At 45.0% G+C, this 13,399-nt stretch overlaps 2 protein-coding genes across 3 annotated transcripts in view; one reads left to right on the top strand and one right to left on the bottom strand.

Annotated features, from left to right (window-relative positions):
- Positions 1-4,166, top strand: part of TMOD1 (tropomodulin 1) — a 93,964-nt gene extending 89,798 nt beyond the window's left edge. Inside the window, exon 10 of the mRNA XM_009244678.4 lies at positions 2,568-4,166. Within this exon, the coding sequence (XP_009242953.1) occupies positions 2,568-2,632 (65 nt within the window). The 3' untranslated portion in view covers positions 2,633-4,166. The remainder of the gene's footprint in view (positions 1-2,567) is intronic.
- Positions 3,047-13,399, bottom strand: part of TSTD2 (thiosulfate sulfurtransferase like domain containing 2) — a 33,147-nt gene continuing 22,794 nt past the window's right edge. Inside the window, exons 7-11 of one of the 2 annotated variants that reach the window (XM_024251715.3) lie at positions 13,170-13,275; positions 8,948-9,066; positions 8,294-8,452; positions 7,624-7,762; positions 3,047-5,683 (exon numbers count right to left, since the gene is read on the bottom strand). In XM_024251715.3, coding sequence (XP_024107483.3) covers positions 5,385-5,683; positions 7,624-7,762; positions 8,294-8,452; positions 8,948-9,066; positions 13,170-13,275 — 822 coding nt within the window. In that variant the 3' untranslated portion in view covers positions 3,047-5,384. 2 annotated transcript variants of the gene reach the window in all.

Raw genomic sequence — 13,399 nt, forward strand, 5'->3', positions numbered from 1 at the left:
AAGAAGTGGCAGAGGAGTTCAAGCAGCAGATGGAGGTTGGTCCGGACGACTGGAGAGCCCTTCTGGCATTCACAGTAAAAGGAGTCTCTGGCTCTTGCAATAAGCAATGAAGAGTTTTTTAAAGGAAGTAAAGAGCAGACAGAATTGAAGGAGGATATTGGGAGACCCGGCTTTTACTCCCAGTTTTGTGACTTATTCGTAACTTGGAATAAGTTACTTCCCTCTCTTGGTCTCAACTTCCTTCATCATTAAAAAGGGAAAAAAATAATACCCGAATAAATGGATGCCTTTCCCTTCTCTCCATCCAGTCCCTGAAAAAGCCAGTGCCAGGGGGCCGGGTGGGGTGGCTCACGCCTGTAATCCCAGCACTTTGGGAGGCCGAGGCAGGCAGATCATGAGGTCAGGAGATCAAGACCATCCTGGCCAACATGGTGAAGCACTGTCTCTACTAAAAATACAAAAAATTAGCCGGGTGTGGCAGCACATGCCTGTAGTCCCAGCTACTCGGGAGGCTGAGGCAGGAGAATTGCTTGAACTCGGGAGGCGGAGACTGCAGTGAGCCAAGATCGGGCCACTGCACTCCAGCCTGGCGACAGAGCGAGACTCCGTCTCAAAAAAAAAAAGAAAAAAGAAAAAAGAAAAAAAGGCAAGCCAGTGCCAGGGGAACCATGCACACAGACACACAGATCCGGCCCAGTGGACACAATGAGGGCAAGTAATGGAAAATAACCCCCCCACCAAGCCATGGGGTCCTTTCTGTTCCCTCAACCATGGGCCAGGGACTTGGATTTCAGTCCTGGCTCTGCTGCCAGCTCTCAGGGACTGGGGCTCTTTTCTTCTGCAGGGAAGAGCTAATCCTCTCTGTGAGAATCAGATGCGATATGGATATGGAAACCCTACCCAAACAAGGCTCAAGTCTACTGAGGGAGGCACTGGACTGAGGCTCAAGATGAGTCAAAAGTCTTGGTTCTAGCTGGGTGCGGTGGCTTATGCCTGTAATCCCAGCACTTTGAGAGGCTGAGGCGGGGGGATCACTTGAGGTCAGGAGTTCGAGACCAGCCTGGCCAACACGGTGAACCCCCATCTCTACTAAAAACACAAAAATTAGCCGGGTGTGGCAGCGGGTGCCTGTAATGCTAGCTACTCAGGAGGCTGAAGCAGGAGAATTGCTTGAACCTGGGAGGCGAGGTTGCAGTGGGCCAAGATCGCACCACTGCACTCCAGACTGTGTGACAGAGTGAAACTCCATCTCACAAAAAAAAAAAAAAAAAAAAAAAAAAAAGGCTTGGTCCTGTCTGGTACTAGCTTTATTGCTTTAAGCAAGAAATATACCCTCTCTGCCATACTTTCCTCATCCATAAAATGGGAATGGTAACTAACATTCCAGCAGTGTTGCAGGGACTCCGATGAGGCAATGAGGATGGCCCTGGTGGGCATGCCTGCACAGCTACTATGGAGATGCTTAAAAGTCTGGTTCATGTAAACTCTTTGGTCACGTTGAGCAAACTTCTTGTGCTCTTTGGGTTTTGGTTTTTGTCCCCTCACATCTACCCCACAAGAAGTTGGACATTCTGATCATCTCAGGAACTGGGCTGGCCCCATCTCCCTTGTGGGTCTGCTTTGTATGGCCAGTGTCATGCACAAGCTGATTCGGTTTTTGTTGCAGCTCGTATTCATCGATCTGGTGGCTGCAGGTCTACCACCTCAGCTCGGGAACCTGAAGACATCTAAGTATAGATGGACTTTTTTTCCCTCCACAATAGCTTCCTGTCTTTGCCAATACCAGCAGGCCTCTCGACTGCCACCTACTGGCTCTACAGACTTCTTTGACCTTTCTCTTGTGGCTGATAGAGCTTGCTGCTTGGTCTTATCTGCAGACACTACAATTAATTTCAAAACACTCTCCCTTGTTACAACAAACAGAGCCCCTCCTGCCCCTCCCTGCATCCTCATCATCCTCTAAGCTAACGTCTCCAGCCTGCAACCTCCTGGCTAGTGCTTTCCTCTTCATGGCATTTAACTACTTTGTCACTTGAACAGTGTTGAGCTTAACTGTCTTGCCCCCGGGGAGAATGGCAAGGTTAAACATAAGGGGATACAGATACTGCAGGGTAATCTTCCGGGTGGAAACTCTCGTTTACATAGGCAGGAGGTAGGCCAGGAGCTCCCAGACATAGCTGGGGGAAATGTTTCCACCTGGTTAAGACCCTAATCTCATTAAGAAGACTGACTAAACTTTTAACTCTTATCTGAACCGGAGTAAAGATCTTCAACTGGAGCTTCTGTAAGCAAAGAAAATAGCCGACTTATAACGTGGGACTGTGTGGTCAGCCACTTAGCAGGTATCTATGAATGAATCTCCACTACCACAGACCGTCATCAATGAACACTGACAGACTGGAGGGCTGTTGTACAACTCACACATACTGTTCTTTCAAAACAACAGACTTCAGACTCTGTTAACAGACCAATTAGTGCAAGGTTTCACAGTGCTTTCTCAGAGCAACAGTGTTGGTCCCTGGTCTACAGGGAAAAGTGCCTTATATCTTATCTCCATTCCTTTCCAGTGAGGAAGAGGAGGCTTGCGGACCTGACTGGGCCCATCATTCCCAAGTGCCGGAGTGGTGTTTAGTGTGTGGCGGTGGAGACCATGCCTTTGAACTGGACGTGTTCTATTGATGACCTGTGCTCTGCAGGGGAAACCAGAAGGCAAAATGCCGGCAGCACGAAACCCTTTTGTGGTTCAGTTCTTTATGCACTAAGGTTTTAGGTTGACTAGTGGTTGTAGTTGAAAATTTTATAAAATATCGTTAATGTGAAGTTTTTCTTTAGTCACAGAAGTTGAGTCTGGTTATTATTTAAAAACTAGAAGCCCCCAAACCAGCAGATCTTACTGAAGATGATGTTCCAGCAGCAGCGACTTAGCCCCAGGAGACCAGTTTCAATGGCCTTGCTGTGTGGTGTTTCAAGTGCATTTAAAATGTGTGACACAGAAACGGCACACTCTTCCACACGCTTTTGAAGTATTATAAAACACTATTACAAATTTGTCTTAGCTATTAGCAAATAAAACAGATTATCATTCTTTATTAACCCTCCTTGGAATTTTAAAAACCTCAAGATTAAAGTTGCCAAATTGATTACTGGATCCAGAACACAATTTTCCCCTCAGGACAGACAGACAGACTGAAGCCACCGAACCCTGCCAGGAATCAACATGAGATTCCTTTTGCTGGATATGCAGAAATGACAGGAAAAAAACCAATGGTGAAATTTCAAGTTTCAAAAACCAACCTTTCATTACCAATCCCAGGCAACAAACATGTCCCTGAGTGTTAAGAACATTTGGGATTTATGTATAATTTAATACTGGAGTTAGAACTTTTTCCTTATTGAATGCCAACCTTACGATGGAGGTGAAAATCTACGGCCAAATACTTGAAAACACCTTTCTATATTGCACAGTGGGCAAATGGCTTATGTGAGGTAAGACACTAGAGGGATAAATTTCCAGATCAACATGGCTATGGTATTTAGTAATGGCCCAGCTTAGAGACTTCAGCTACTGATCTCATCACTTATTAGACAAATTGCTGCTGACCTTACGCCTGTATATTAAGCCTCTGCAGGATGCAGGACAATGGTGAAGAAAATCCAGATATCAAGGAATTGGGAAATCCTGGCCAAACCACTGAAACGTAATATTAGTATTGCTGCCAGATCTCTTTTTAACATCATGTGCGTCTCTTGGGATCCAGCAAAAGTGTTAAGCCACAATGCCCTTGTGCCTTTTAATATACCACAGTGCCAGTTAAACTAATATTTTTGTTTGTTGCTTTCGGGAGTTATTTTCATTAGTGATTTCAGCAAATCTCATGATAAAGGACAAGGTCAAGAACTCCAGAGCACTGAGCAGAGAGACTGGTGATGAAAAGGTGAAGGCCTGCACACTGCACTGTAAGGCAGTGGGCAGTACAGGGTAACTGGAGGCGGGGCCAGGGCCTCAGCACTATGGAAGAGTGTCCACTGAGGCTGCACATGGCCCAGGAGTGGCACCATGTTGCAGGGACAACCATCCCCACTTGGCTTCTCCTTAAAACACAATTGCAGCTGCATTCTGCATCGCTGAAAACTGCAATATAATATTAAATCTGTTGGTTTATGTATGGCTGCGTATGTGTTTCTTGGAACCTGTGTGACAGGGACATGTGCCTGGCACACTGGCCAGAAGACTGGGCAGCCACCATGGCAGTGCTGGATGACCTCAGTAAGAATGTGTCATGTATTCCAGGTGCTGATCTAAAAACTGTGGCTCAAATGTCACCGAGCTTATATGAAGCTCCCAGAGAGAACATTTAAAAGCTCAGAGAGTAAGTGCTGGGGAAAGCAGAGCTATTAGAGGAAATCTCTCATAGAAACGAAACCAAACCAACAGAAAATGAAGAAGGCCACATCTTTAAGGCCACCTCTGCCTCTATCAATCAGATGAGTTGCTGGTCTAGACCAGGGGCTGGCAAACTTTTCTGTAAAAGGCCAGACAGTAAATATTTCCGATTTTGCAGGCCACACAGTGTCTGTTGAAACTATTCAATTCTGCCACAGATCATGTGTAAAGGAATGGGTGTCGCTGTTCCAATAAACTATACAGTTGACCCTTGAACAATATGGGTTTGAACTGCATGGCTGCACTTATATATGGATTTTTTTCAACCATACAGGTTGAAAATACAGTACTGGCAGGGGGCGAAGCCTGCGTACATGGAGGGCTGATTTATCACATACATGGGTTCTGTAGGGCCCACTGTGGGACTTGAGTATGCATGGGTTTTTGTATACTCAGGTGTTCTGGAACTATCCTCCATGTATACCAAAGGATGGTTATTTCTACAAAAGCAGGAGGTAAGCCCAATGCACAGCTTGCAGATTCCCCTCAGGCGAGAGACAGAGGTTAAGGGTAGATGGCAGAAGACCTAAGTGGCTTGTTTTAGGAGGCCACTCCCAGGGCCACAGCTTTCACATGTTTGCCACCAGGGTAGAAGGTCTCCTGACAAGGGCAATGACTACTAACAGCCCCAGCTGCATGGCACAGAAAGGGCATATGCTGTGGCCACCAGGCTCAGGCTCGATCCCTCAGCAGCTTTGGGATCCCACGCAGGTCACCTTTTTTCTGTGCCCTAGCATCATCCAAATCAGAATGTCTCAGGTAAGTGGTAGACAACGCGACTCCTCCCCTCCTGCTGTGAAGTGTAGATGGCTGCCATGGTGGCAGTGGCCAGAACTGAAGTTCCCGATTTCTCTGTTTCTGCAGCCTTGCCATGCTTTCTCTGTATAGTCACCCCAAACCTACTTTTACCAAGGGCCTGGGAAAATGCCAAAGGTGCTGCTCACACAAGCACTGGCCCATCCTCCTCAGCATCAGGCCCTGGCTCTGGGCTCACAGGCTGTCGCACATGCTGCAAGAGTTCCCTAGGTATGCGTGGCCGTCGGGCTGTGCATTCACATTCCTCTTTAAAGCTGTCTTGCATAGGGCCTGAAACTTTCCTGCTCCCCTTGTCTTGACATGTGACACAACAGGCTGTGAATCCTTGTCCTTGACAGGCAGGGCAGGTCAAAACGAGCTGGTGGCACTGGGGAGTAGAGCAGAGTTTATACTGGTCCCAGCGGGCTCCACAGTATGAACACTCTGGGGAGGAAGGAAAAGCCATCATTATAAACGCATGCATTCACACACACGTGGACAGGCATTGCTCCCTTTGCTGACTAGAGTCTCGTAGATCCTGTGGAACCCGGGGAAGGTTTCCAAATAGTAAGTTTCTGTCTTCTAGCAACAACAACTAACCACCACCCCCACCACCCAGCTTATTTTTTTGTGGGGGTGACTTCTGGGAACTGTCTGCTTCCAGTATTTACTGACTTTTTTTCTTTTTCCCATCTAGAGAACAGGTGGTAACTAGATGGTAATGAAAGTTTCTCTCTCTCACCAGCTATTCCAAAGCTGGCCAACTACCTCCCAACCCCCTTGTTAAGTGGTCTTTTCCTCTTTGATTGTTCCCTTTTCCAGTGGGGACAACACACCTAAATACAGGCGATAACCCACCTACAGTGAACATGTGCAGTCCACACCCCTCTCCCCGAGGCCTGCGTCTCTCCTGCTGTTGCTAGGACACTTGACCATCTGATTCCTAAAACTCACACCATCTTCTTCACCTGTTTTTCCCTGATGACCTCCTGTTACCATTGATAACATCATTCTTCCTCACTTTTCCTTACCTTGCTTATCTAAGCTACCTCTGAGCCTTCTCTCCTTCATACTCACACGCAAGTACCCATCGAGTCCAGCCAATATAACCTCTGTAAAATCAAATCTACTCTGTTTAGAATTTATACTCCATCTAGCTCCAAAACAGATCGAAGTAGTGATCAATAAGAGACAACTCAAAACCATTAAAATGAAAATAAGACCAAGAAAGTAGGAGAGGACAATCAAACGCAAATCTTACTCAAATATGCATGCCACCTGGGTCCACAGAGAGCTAGGAGTTCCTAAAATCATGTGTACTATGGATTTACTTGGTAGTCTGGTGAAGACTACAGATCCTGGCCTAGAAAAACTTTTTTGAGACAGGGTCTTGCTGTGTCACCCAGGCTGGAGTACAGTGGTGTAATTTAAACTCACTGCAACCTCAACCTCCCGGGCTCAAGCAATCCTCCTGCCTCAGCCTCCTGAGTATCTGGTACACACCATCGTGCTCAGCTAATTTAAAAAAGTTTTTGTAGAGACATAGTGAGCTATGTTGCCCAGGCTGGTCTCAAACTCCAGGGCTCAAGCGATCCTCCTACCTGGGCCTCCAAAAGTGATGGGATTACAGGCATGAGCCTCTGTGCCTGACCTAGAAAAATATTTTTAAACGCATAAAATATGTAAGATTACAAAGGAAACCAACTATACAGAAATACAAAATATCAGTCTTTTTCAAAATCTGTAATATATAATAAGACGTGCCATTTATTAACACATTATGTATCAACTCTTAGTGGTGGGCCTAATAACTATTTTCATTTTGAAGCAGTGATGAGTATAAATACTATTTTGAGATATCTGAGGCAACTGGAACATGATATGAAAGTATTGTGAATCCTACTGAAGACAAAGTCACAGGTACATTAATACAACTGGTACTTTGTTGCCTACGTTCCTAACTAAAGGAAATGCTTCATTTTAGTGAGGTGTTATTGAAAACAAAGATACAATTATTTTTCCATCCAAATTCACAGAATCCCTAAAATCTATGTACCAATTCCAGGTGAAGAGCCCTGAATTAGCCCAGTAGTACAGCTCTTGGCAGGCAGACAGGCAGGCAGGGCAGGTGAGATGATCCCCATGTTAATGGGCTTGTCCAGCTAGCAATGGTGAGGCCAGGATCCCAACCCAGGCCTCCTGACTCCTGGACTAGGGTTCTCTCAGCTCCATAGCTGGGAAAATGGTGGCACAATGTACTTATTTTCCCTGCTTATTCAGTGCTCAGTAATGAGCACTGGCCTGTCTTCCCTGTCATTTTTCTAGAATGGTGAACTGACAATGTGCTTCATTTCAGTTTGGGCTCAGAGCCCGTGCTGACCTACCTGACACCACATCACTGTTGTAGGACAGAGCATAGCGTTCATCAAAAACAAACAACTTCCCTTTGTAAAAGCCATCAGGAAACTCTTCCAGGTACTTGTGGATGCCACCCTTGAGCTGGAACACCTCCTTGCACACTCCCTAGGTGTGGAAAAACAACAGGAAATCTGAAGAGCCAGCAGAGACCTGTTAAGATGCTCACGGAAGAGCGGCGCATGGTGAGGAGTGCTGACGTGGAGGACTCATGGCCGCTGCTATCAGTCAGGGGCTCCTGGCTCCCACTGCGGGACACTGAGGAATTGCTGACCAAGGGGTCAAGGCACCAACTGGCCAGATCTTGCCTCCTAGGGGGATGGGTGATGACAGCAGGCAGGGCCTTCACCCTCTAGATCCTGGGAAGCCCAACTATTTTTGCTGCCCCCTAAATATAGGAAGACACCTGTTGGGACATGTAATGTTACTGAATTTGCTCTTCTCAGGATCAAGCAAAAGGATCAGGAAAAGGGAGATGTTAACTAATCTCTCCCTTTTACATCTGATGAGTCTCTAAGACTGTTAAATGTTTTTCGTATCTTGAGATTAAAGACTCTCAGATTTTGTACTTACGAACTCCATGCTGGAGCCATATGAGGGGTGAAGACATGCTTTGGCTGCCTGGGGGTGGTGGCTCACCTTGGCTTTGAGGTAGGCTGAACCCCGCTCACAGCGGATGCCCCCGGTGCAGTACATCAGCACTCTCTTCTCTCTGAAAAGTTCTAGATTTTTGTCAACGTAGCTAGGGAAGTAACTGAATTTCCTGATGTCTGGGGCTAAGCAGCCTTGGAATCGTCCCTGTAACATAGGAGCAACAAAAGGAAAATTATCAGAAAAACATACCTGGTAGGAACAAAGGTTCTTTTTGTACCCAACAAACCCTACTTAGCAAAGAAGCCCCTGCCAGTTGCTAATCTCATCCCTACTCTGACCTTTCAATGTCAAGATCTCAAAACCGAGGCTGTGGGCTGTGGGTCACCTTCCCAGGGTCCTGAGGGAACTGGAGAGGCTGCCCAAAGGCAACTTTGCAAGATCCTTGATACATGTCAAAGGCAGGCTCATGGGGAGTCACAAAGTATATTGTGTGCCTAGATGTCTTTAATTCATATTTTCTTAGACTCTGTCACCAGATTCTGAGTTTTAGGACTTGGGTTTTCTCTGAAGCTGCCAGTACTGGGAGGAGATCCATGTGGCCACAGGTGGGCACACACAAGGTCCCCTTGGGAAATATACCACACTGTGGGAATGGGGAGATCTACCAATTCAGAGAACTCAATTCTGGCTTTTACTTACTATTTTGCTTTCATAGAAGTTTCTGCAATCAAGAAGGATAGTATCACTTTGTTCTTGATTTGCCTGAGATAAAAACTTTTCTACTTCTTTATGAAATTCACCTGGGGATAAATGGATTCCTAAAACCAAACCAAAAAAATTATATTAAAACAAAGGCAAAAAAAAACCACAAAAAAACCAAAACCCAGTCACGACTCACCCAGCCTGACTTACATGTTTCTTTGTTTCTTTCCACCCAAACCTCTTCCCTTCATAATTACAACTGTCTGAAAAGAACACTACTTGATGATCATGATGAAATAACTTAGTAATTCCAGTAATTCCAGGTATCCTCAATCTCCCTCCTCCTAAAATGAGGGCAATGGAGACCTGGTAGTTTAGAAATAACTAGTCAAAGAATTTTGCATCCTCATACTTGGCCTAACCCTGGTGATAAAAACCAGGCAACTGGGATCTAAACTGCCATGTGAATTTGCTGGTCCATTGTATGGTCACTAGTAGGTCAGGAAATGGCCACTGCTCTATTGTCACTGTACATGGAGGAGCTGGGCAAGTATGTGGCTGACTACAGGCTTTGTAAACTGTTCTATATTAAGGTCAAACCCACGTTGAAGGCTAAGAACCCACAGGCAGGTGTGAGCAAAAAGTTATGGAATAAAGTTGGAATAGATACATTTTTAATGCAAAGGGGCAAGAAGAATGTGTCTAAGTGTGTGTGCATGAGTAAAAGAGAAAAGGGCAAGGGGGGGGACAACAAAAATGACATATGAGAAAGAAAGTAAAGGAGAGACAAAGACAGGAAAGCTAGAAGATGGGTAAGTATTAAAATACAAGGGGAAGCCTGGGGAACATAGCGAGACTCTGTCTCTACAAAAAAATTTAAAAAATTAGCTGGCCATGGTAGTGTGTGCCTATAGTCTCAGCTACTTTGGAGGCTGACGCAGGAGGACCCCTTGAGCCCAAGAGATCAAGGCCTCAGTGAGCTATGATCACACCACTGTACTCCAGCCTGGGCAATAGAGCAAGACCCTGTCTCAAAAAATATATATACAAAGGGACTAATAGGAGAGAACCTCAGTCTCCTGGGGCTCTTTGCCTTGTAACTCTCTAGGATAGAAATATTCCCCTATCTTTGAGGGTCCAGAAATCTCAGTAGATTGTGAGGAAATTTTGGTGAATCTGCATTATGAGGTAGCCATGCCTCATGGGCAGGGGCTCTGGTGACTCAGTTACCCACCACTCATGATAAAGCTTTACAGCACCAAAGGAGCCTCATTCCCCTCAGAGAGGAACCCCAACAACCAATGAAACTACTCCACACCAAGGAGAGATAAGGGCCCAGAGCCAGGCCAAGGAATCTGGATTGCTACCTGCCTGCCTTACAGTTGTAAAGAGAATGTAGTAAGACCAGATTCTATATAAGGTACTGTCACACAATTACATGGATACAAAGAGTGGGGTGAAAAGGGAGATTCAAACATGGGACGCAGGCCAGGCATGGTGGCTCACACCTGTAATCCTAATGCTTTGGAGGCTGAGGCAGGCAGATCACCTGAGGTCAGGAGTTCAAGACCAGCCTGGCTAACATGGTGAAACCCCGTCTCTACTAAAAATACAAAAATTAGCCAGGTGTGGTGGCACATTCCTTTAGTTCCCAGCTACTCAGTAGGCTGAGGCAGGAGAACTACACAAAACTGGGAGGCAGGGGTTGTAGTGAGCATTCCAGCCTGGGCGACAGAGTGAGACACTGTCTCAAAAAAAGGCCAGGCGTGGGCGAGGTGGCTCTCGCCTATAATCCCAGCACTTTGGGAAGCTGAGGCAGGCGAATCACTTGAGGTCAGGAGTTGCAGATCAAACTGGCCAACATGGTGAAACCCCGTCTACTAAAAATACAAAAAAAATTAGCTGGGCGTGGTGGTGCATGCCTGTAGTCCCAGCTACTCGGGAGGCTGAGGCAGGAGAATCTCTTGAACCCAGGAGGCAGAGGTTGCAGTGAGCTGAGATTGCGCCACTGCACCCCAGCCTGGGCAAAAGAGTGAGACTCCATCTCAAACAAACAAACAAACATGGGACGAAAAGCATGGAAATGTGCTAAGACTTCTACCTGCAGGGAGCCACAGGAAACCAAACCTGTTCCCTGCTGCTGCTATGATTGCAGTTGCTCTACTGGCCCTGAGAACGATTGTTTGGATAGTGACCAGCATGGATGTGTTTAAAAGAGGTCCCTTTACCAGGTGCGGTGGCTGATGCCTATAATCCCAGTACTTTGTGAGGCTGAGGTGGGCAGATCACTTGAGGTCAGGAGTTTGAGACCAACATGGCCAGTGTGGCGAAACCCCATCTCTACTAAAAATACAAAAATTAGCCGGGTGTGGTGGCGCACACTTGTAATCCCAGCAACTTGGGAAGCTGAGGCAGGAGAATCGCTTGAACCCCAGGGGAAAAGGTTACAGTGAGCTGAAATCACGCCACTGCACTCCAGCCCGGGCAACAGAGCAAGACTGTCTCAAAAAAAGAAAAAGAGGTCCCTTTAAATTTCCTTCAAGTGAAAACAAGACAGCACTGCCTAGAGCCCGCTCTCTGCCTGCAATGTCCTGCAGTGCCCAGGAAAAGCTGTTTGTAGTCACACTGCCTCCTGCTAAGATGGGAACAGTAAGCAGACAACAGCTCTTTCTGGCCTTCATCTCCCCATGCATGAGTCTCTTTTCCAGATGCCTGTATCCTAATCCCATTTCCCCCTGGCTTCACTCTTAGACTTCTTTCAAATCTTTACATACTTAAAAATGAACACCATGGAGTCAACCAGACCTTTGTGCTTCCTGATCAAAGAAGACAATAGTGCTTATGTAGTCTTGGTGGCGGGAGAAAAAGAAATCAAATCGGAATCTGATCAAGTCTCTAGTCCTGAGTTGTTAATACAGTAGCTACTAGCCACATGTGGCTGACAAGCACTTGTACTATAATAGGGGTGACATACATACTGGATCTCAAGGACTTAGCACGAAAAAAAGTAAACTAATGATTTTTTATATTGATTACATGTTGAAATAATATTTTTGATATATTGCATTAAGAAAACCATATTATGTAAATTAATCTCATCTATTTTTTACTTTTAAAGACATGGCTACTAGAAAATGTAAAATTGCGTAGCTCACATTATACTTCTATTAGCACTACTCTAAATCTAATGATCAACTTATAGGAAATAAAGAGGACAGAGAAATATATCTTGGGAATACAATTAGTATTGTCCAGATTATGGGAAACTCTAAAGGTCAAATGACCCAGTTCCTTCAAAAATAAACTGCAAGAAGGGAAAAAAAAGATGGAAACAAATCTATAGGTTGAAAGACACTTAAAGAGACATACTGATGAATCACAATGAATGAACCTTGTTTAAATCCTAATAGAAATGAAACTTAAAAAGTATGAGACAACCGGGAATTGAGTGACTAAACCAACTAGATGTTTGATAATTTATTAAGGAATCAGTTAAAATGTTTTAAGATGTGATACCGTTTTGCATCTTTTAAAACAAATTTTTATCTTTTAGACATATCTACTAAAAATATTTACAAATGAAATGGCCTGACATTGGGGTTGCCTTCAAAATAATCCAAGATGGGAGAAGGGATGGGGTATAGGTGAGAGCTGGCCATTAATCAGTTAACTGCTAAAGCTGCATGATAGGTACATAGAACTTCACTATATTATTTTCTCTACTTTTTTAATGTTTAAAACTTTTCATAGTAAAAACTACAATAAAACCCCAAAAAACCTGCCAAACAAATGTCTTTCAACCATTTCCCATGGAGAAGATGGGGAAAAAACATTCTAGAGCACAGTGAAAACTGCTGTGGTGTTGTAAGCAACTTGCTTCCTGTAACAAAAGGCCTGTGTGCTCTATTCTGCTGATGAACTGTTTACTAGTAATAATTACACTCTTCCCAAACTGCTTGCTGTCTTTGGAAAGAGAAAACAACTACTTGATAAACCATCACCAAGAAGAATAAGATAGGTCACTCTAAGAGGTGAGTCTTCAACCCCACAGCACCACAGAGAAACAGTATAAGCACTGGATGCAGCCAAGTGTTAGCCACCCAACAGCTGCTTTAGAGAGGACTCATGACTGCTGCTGATCACAGTGCCTAGCTTTCTTATTTGTCTATTAAGTTTTGTCCCTGTGAATTAAAGCACAATCTTCTAAAAGCAAGCATACCAGGCTTCTTGTAGGAGATCTTTTTGGGGCTGATCCCCATGGGCACGATTTCTTCAAATACACCAACACGCAATTCTGGAAAACAGTGAGCTCCTCCTTTGCTGGTCTAGCCAATGAGAAACAAAACAGAATACAGTCTTGCTGTCCCATCTCCAGGTATAAGACAAGTGCCAATATAAGAATGATGGTCTGTTTTGTAATAACAATAGCTGAAGTCTTAAAAAAAACTA

The sequence above is a fragment of the Pongo abelii genome, chromosome 13 (genome assembly GCF_028885655.2).
Source record: "Pongo abelii isolate AG06213 chromosome 13, NHGRI_mPonAbe1-v2.0_pri, whole genome shotgun sequence".
In the NCBI taxonomy this organism is placed as follows: domain Eukaryota; kingdom Metazoa; phylum Chordata; class Mammalia; order Primates; family Hominidae; genus Pongo; species Pongo abelii.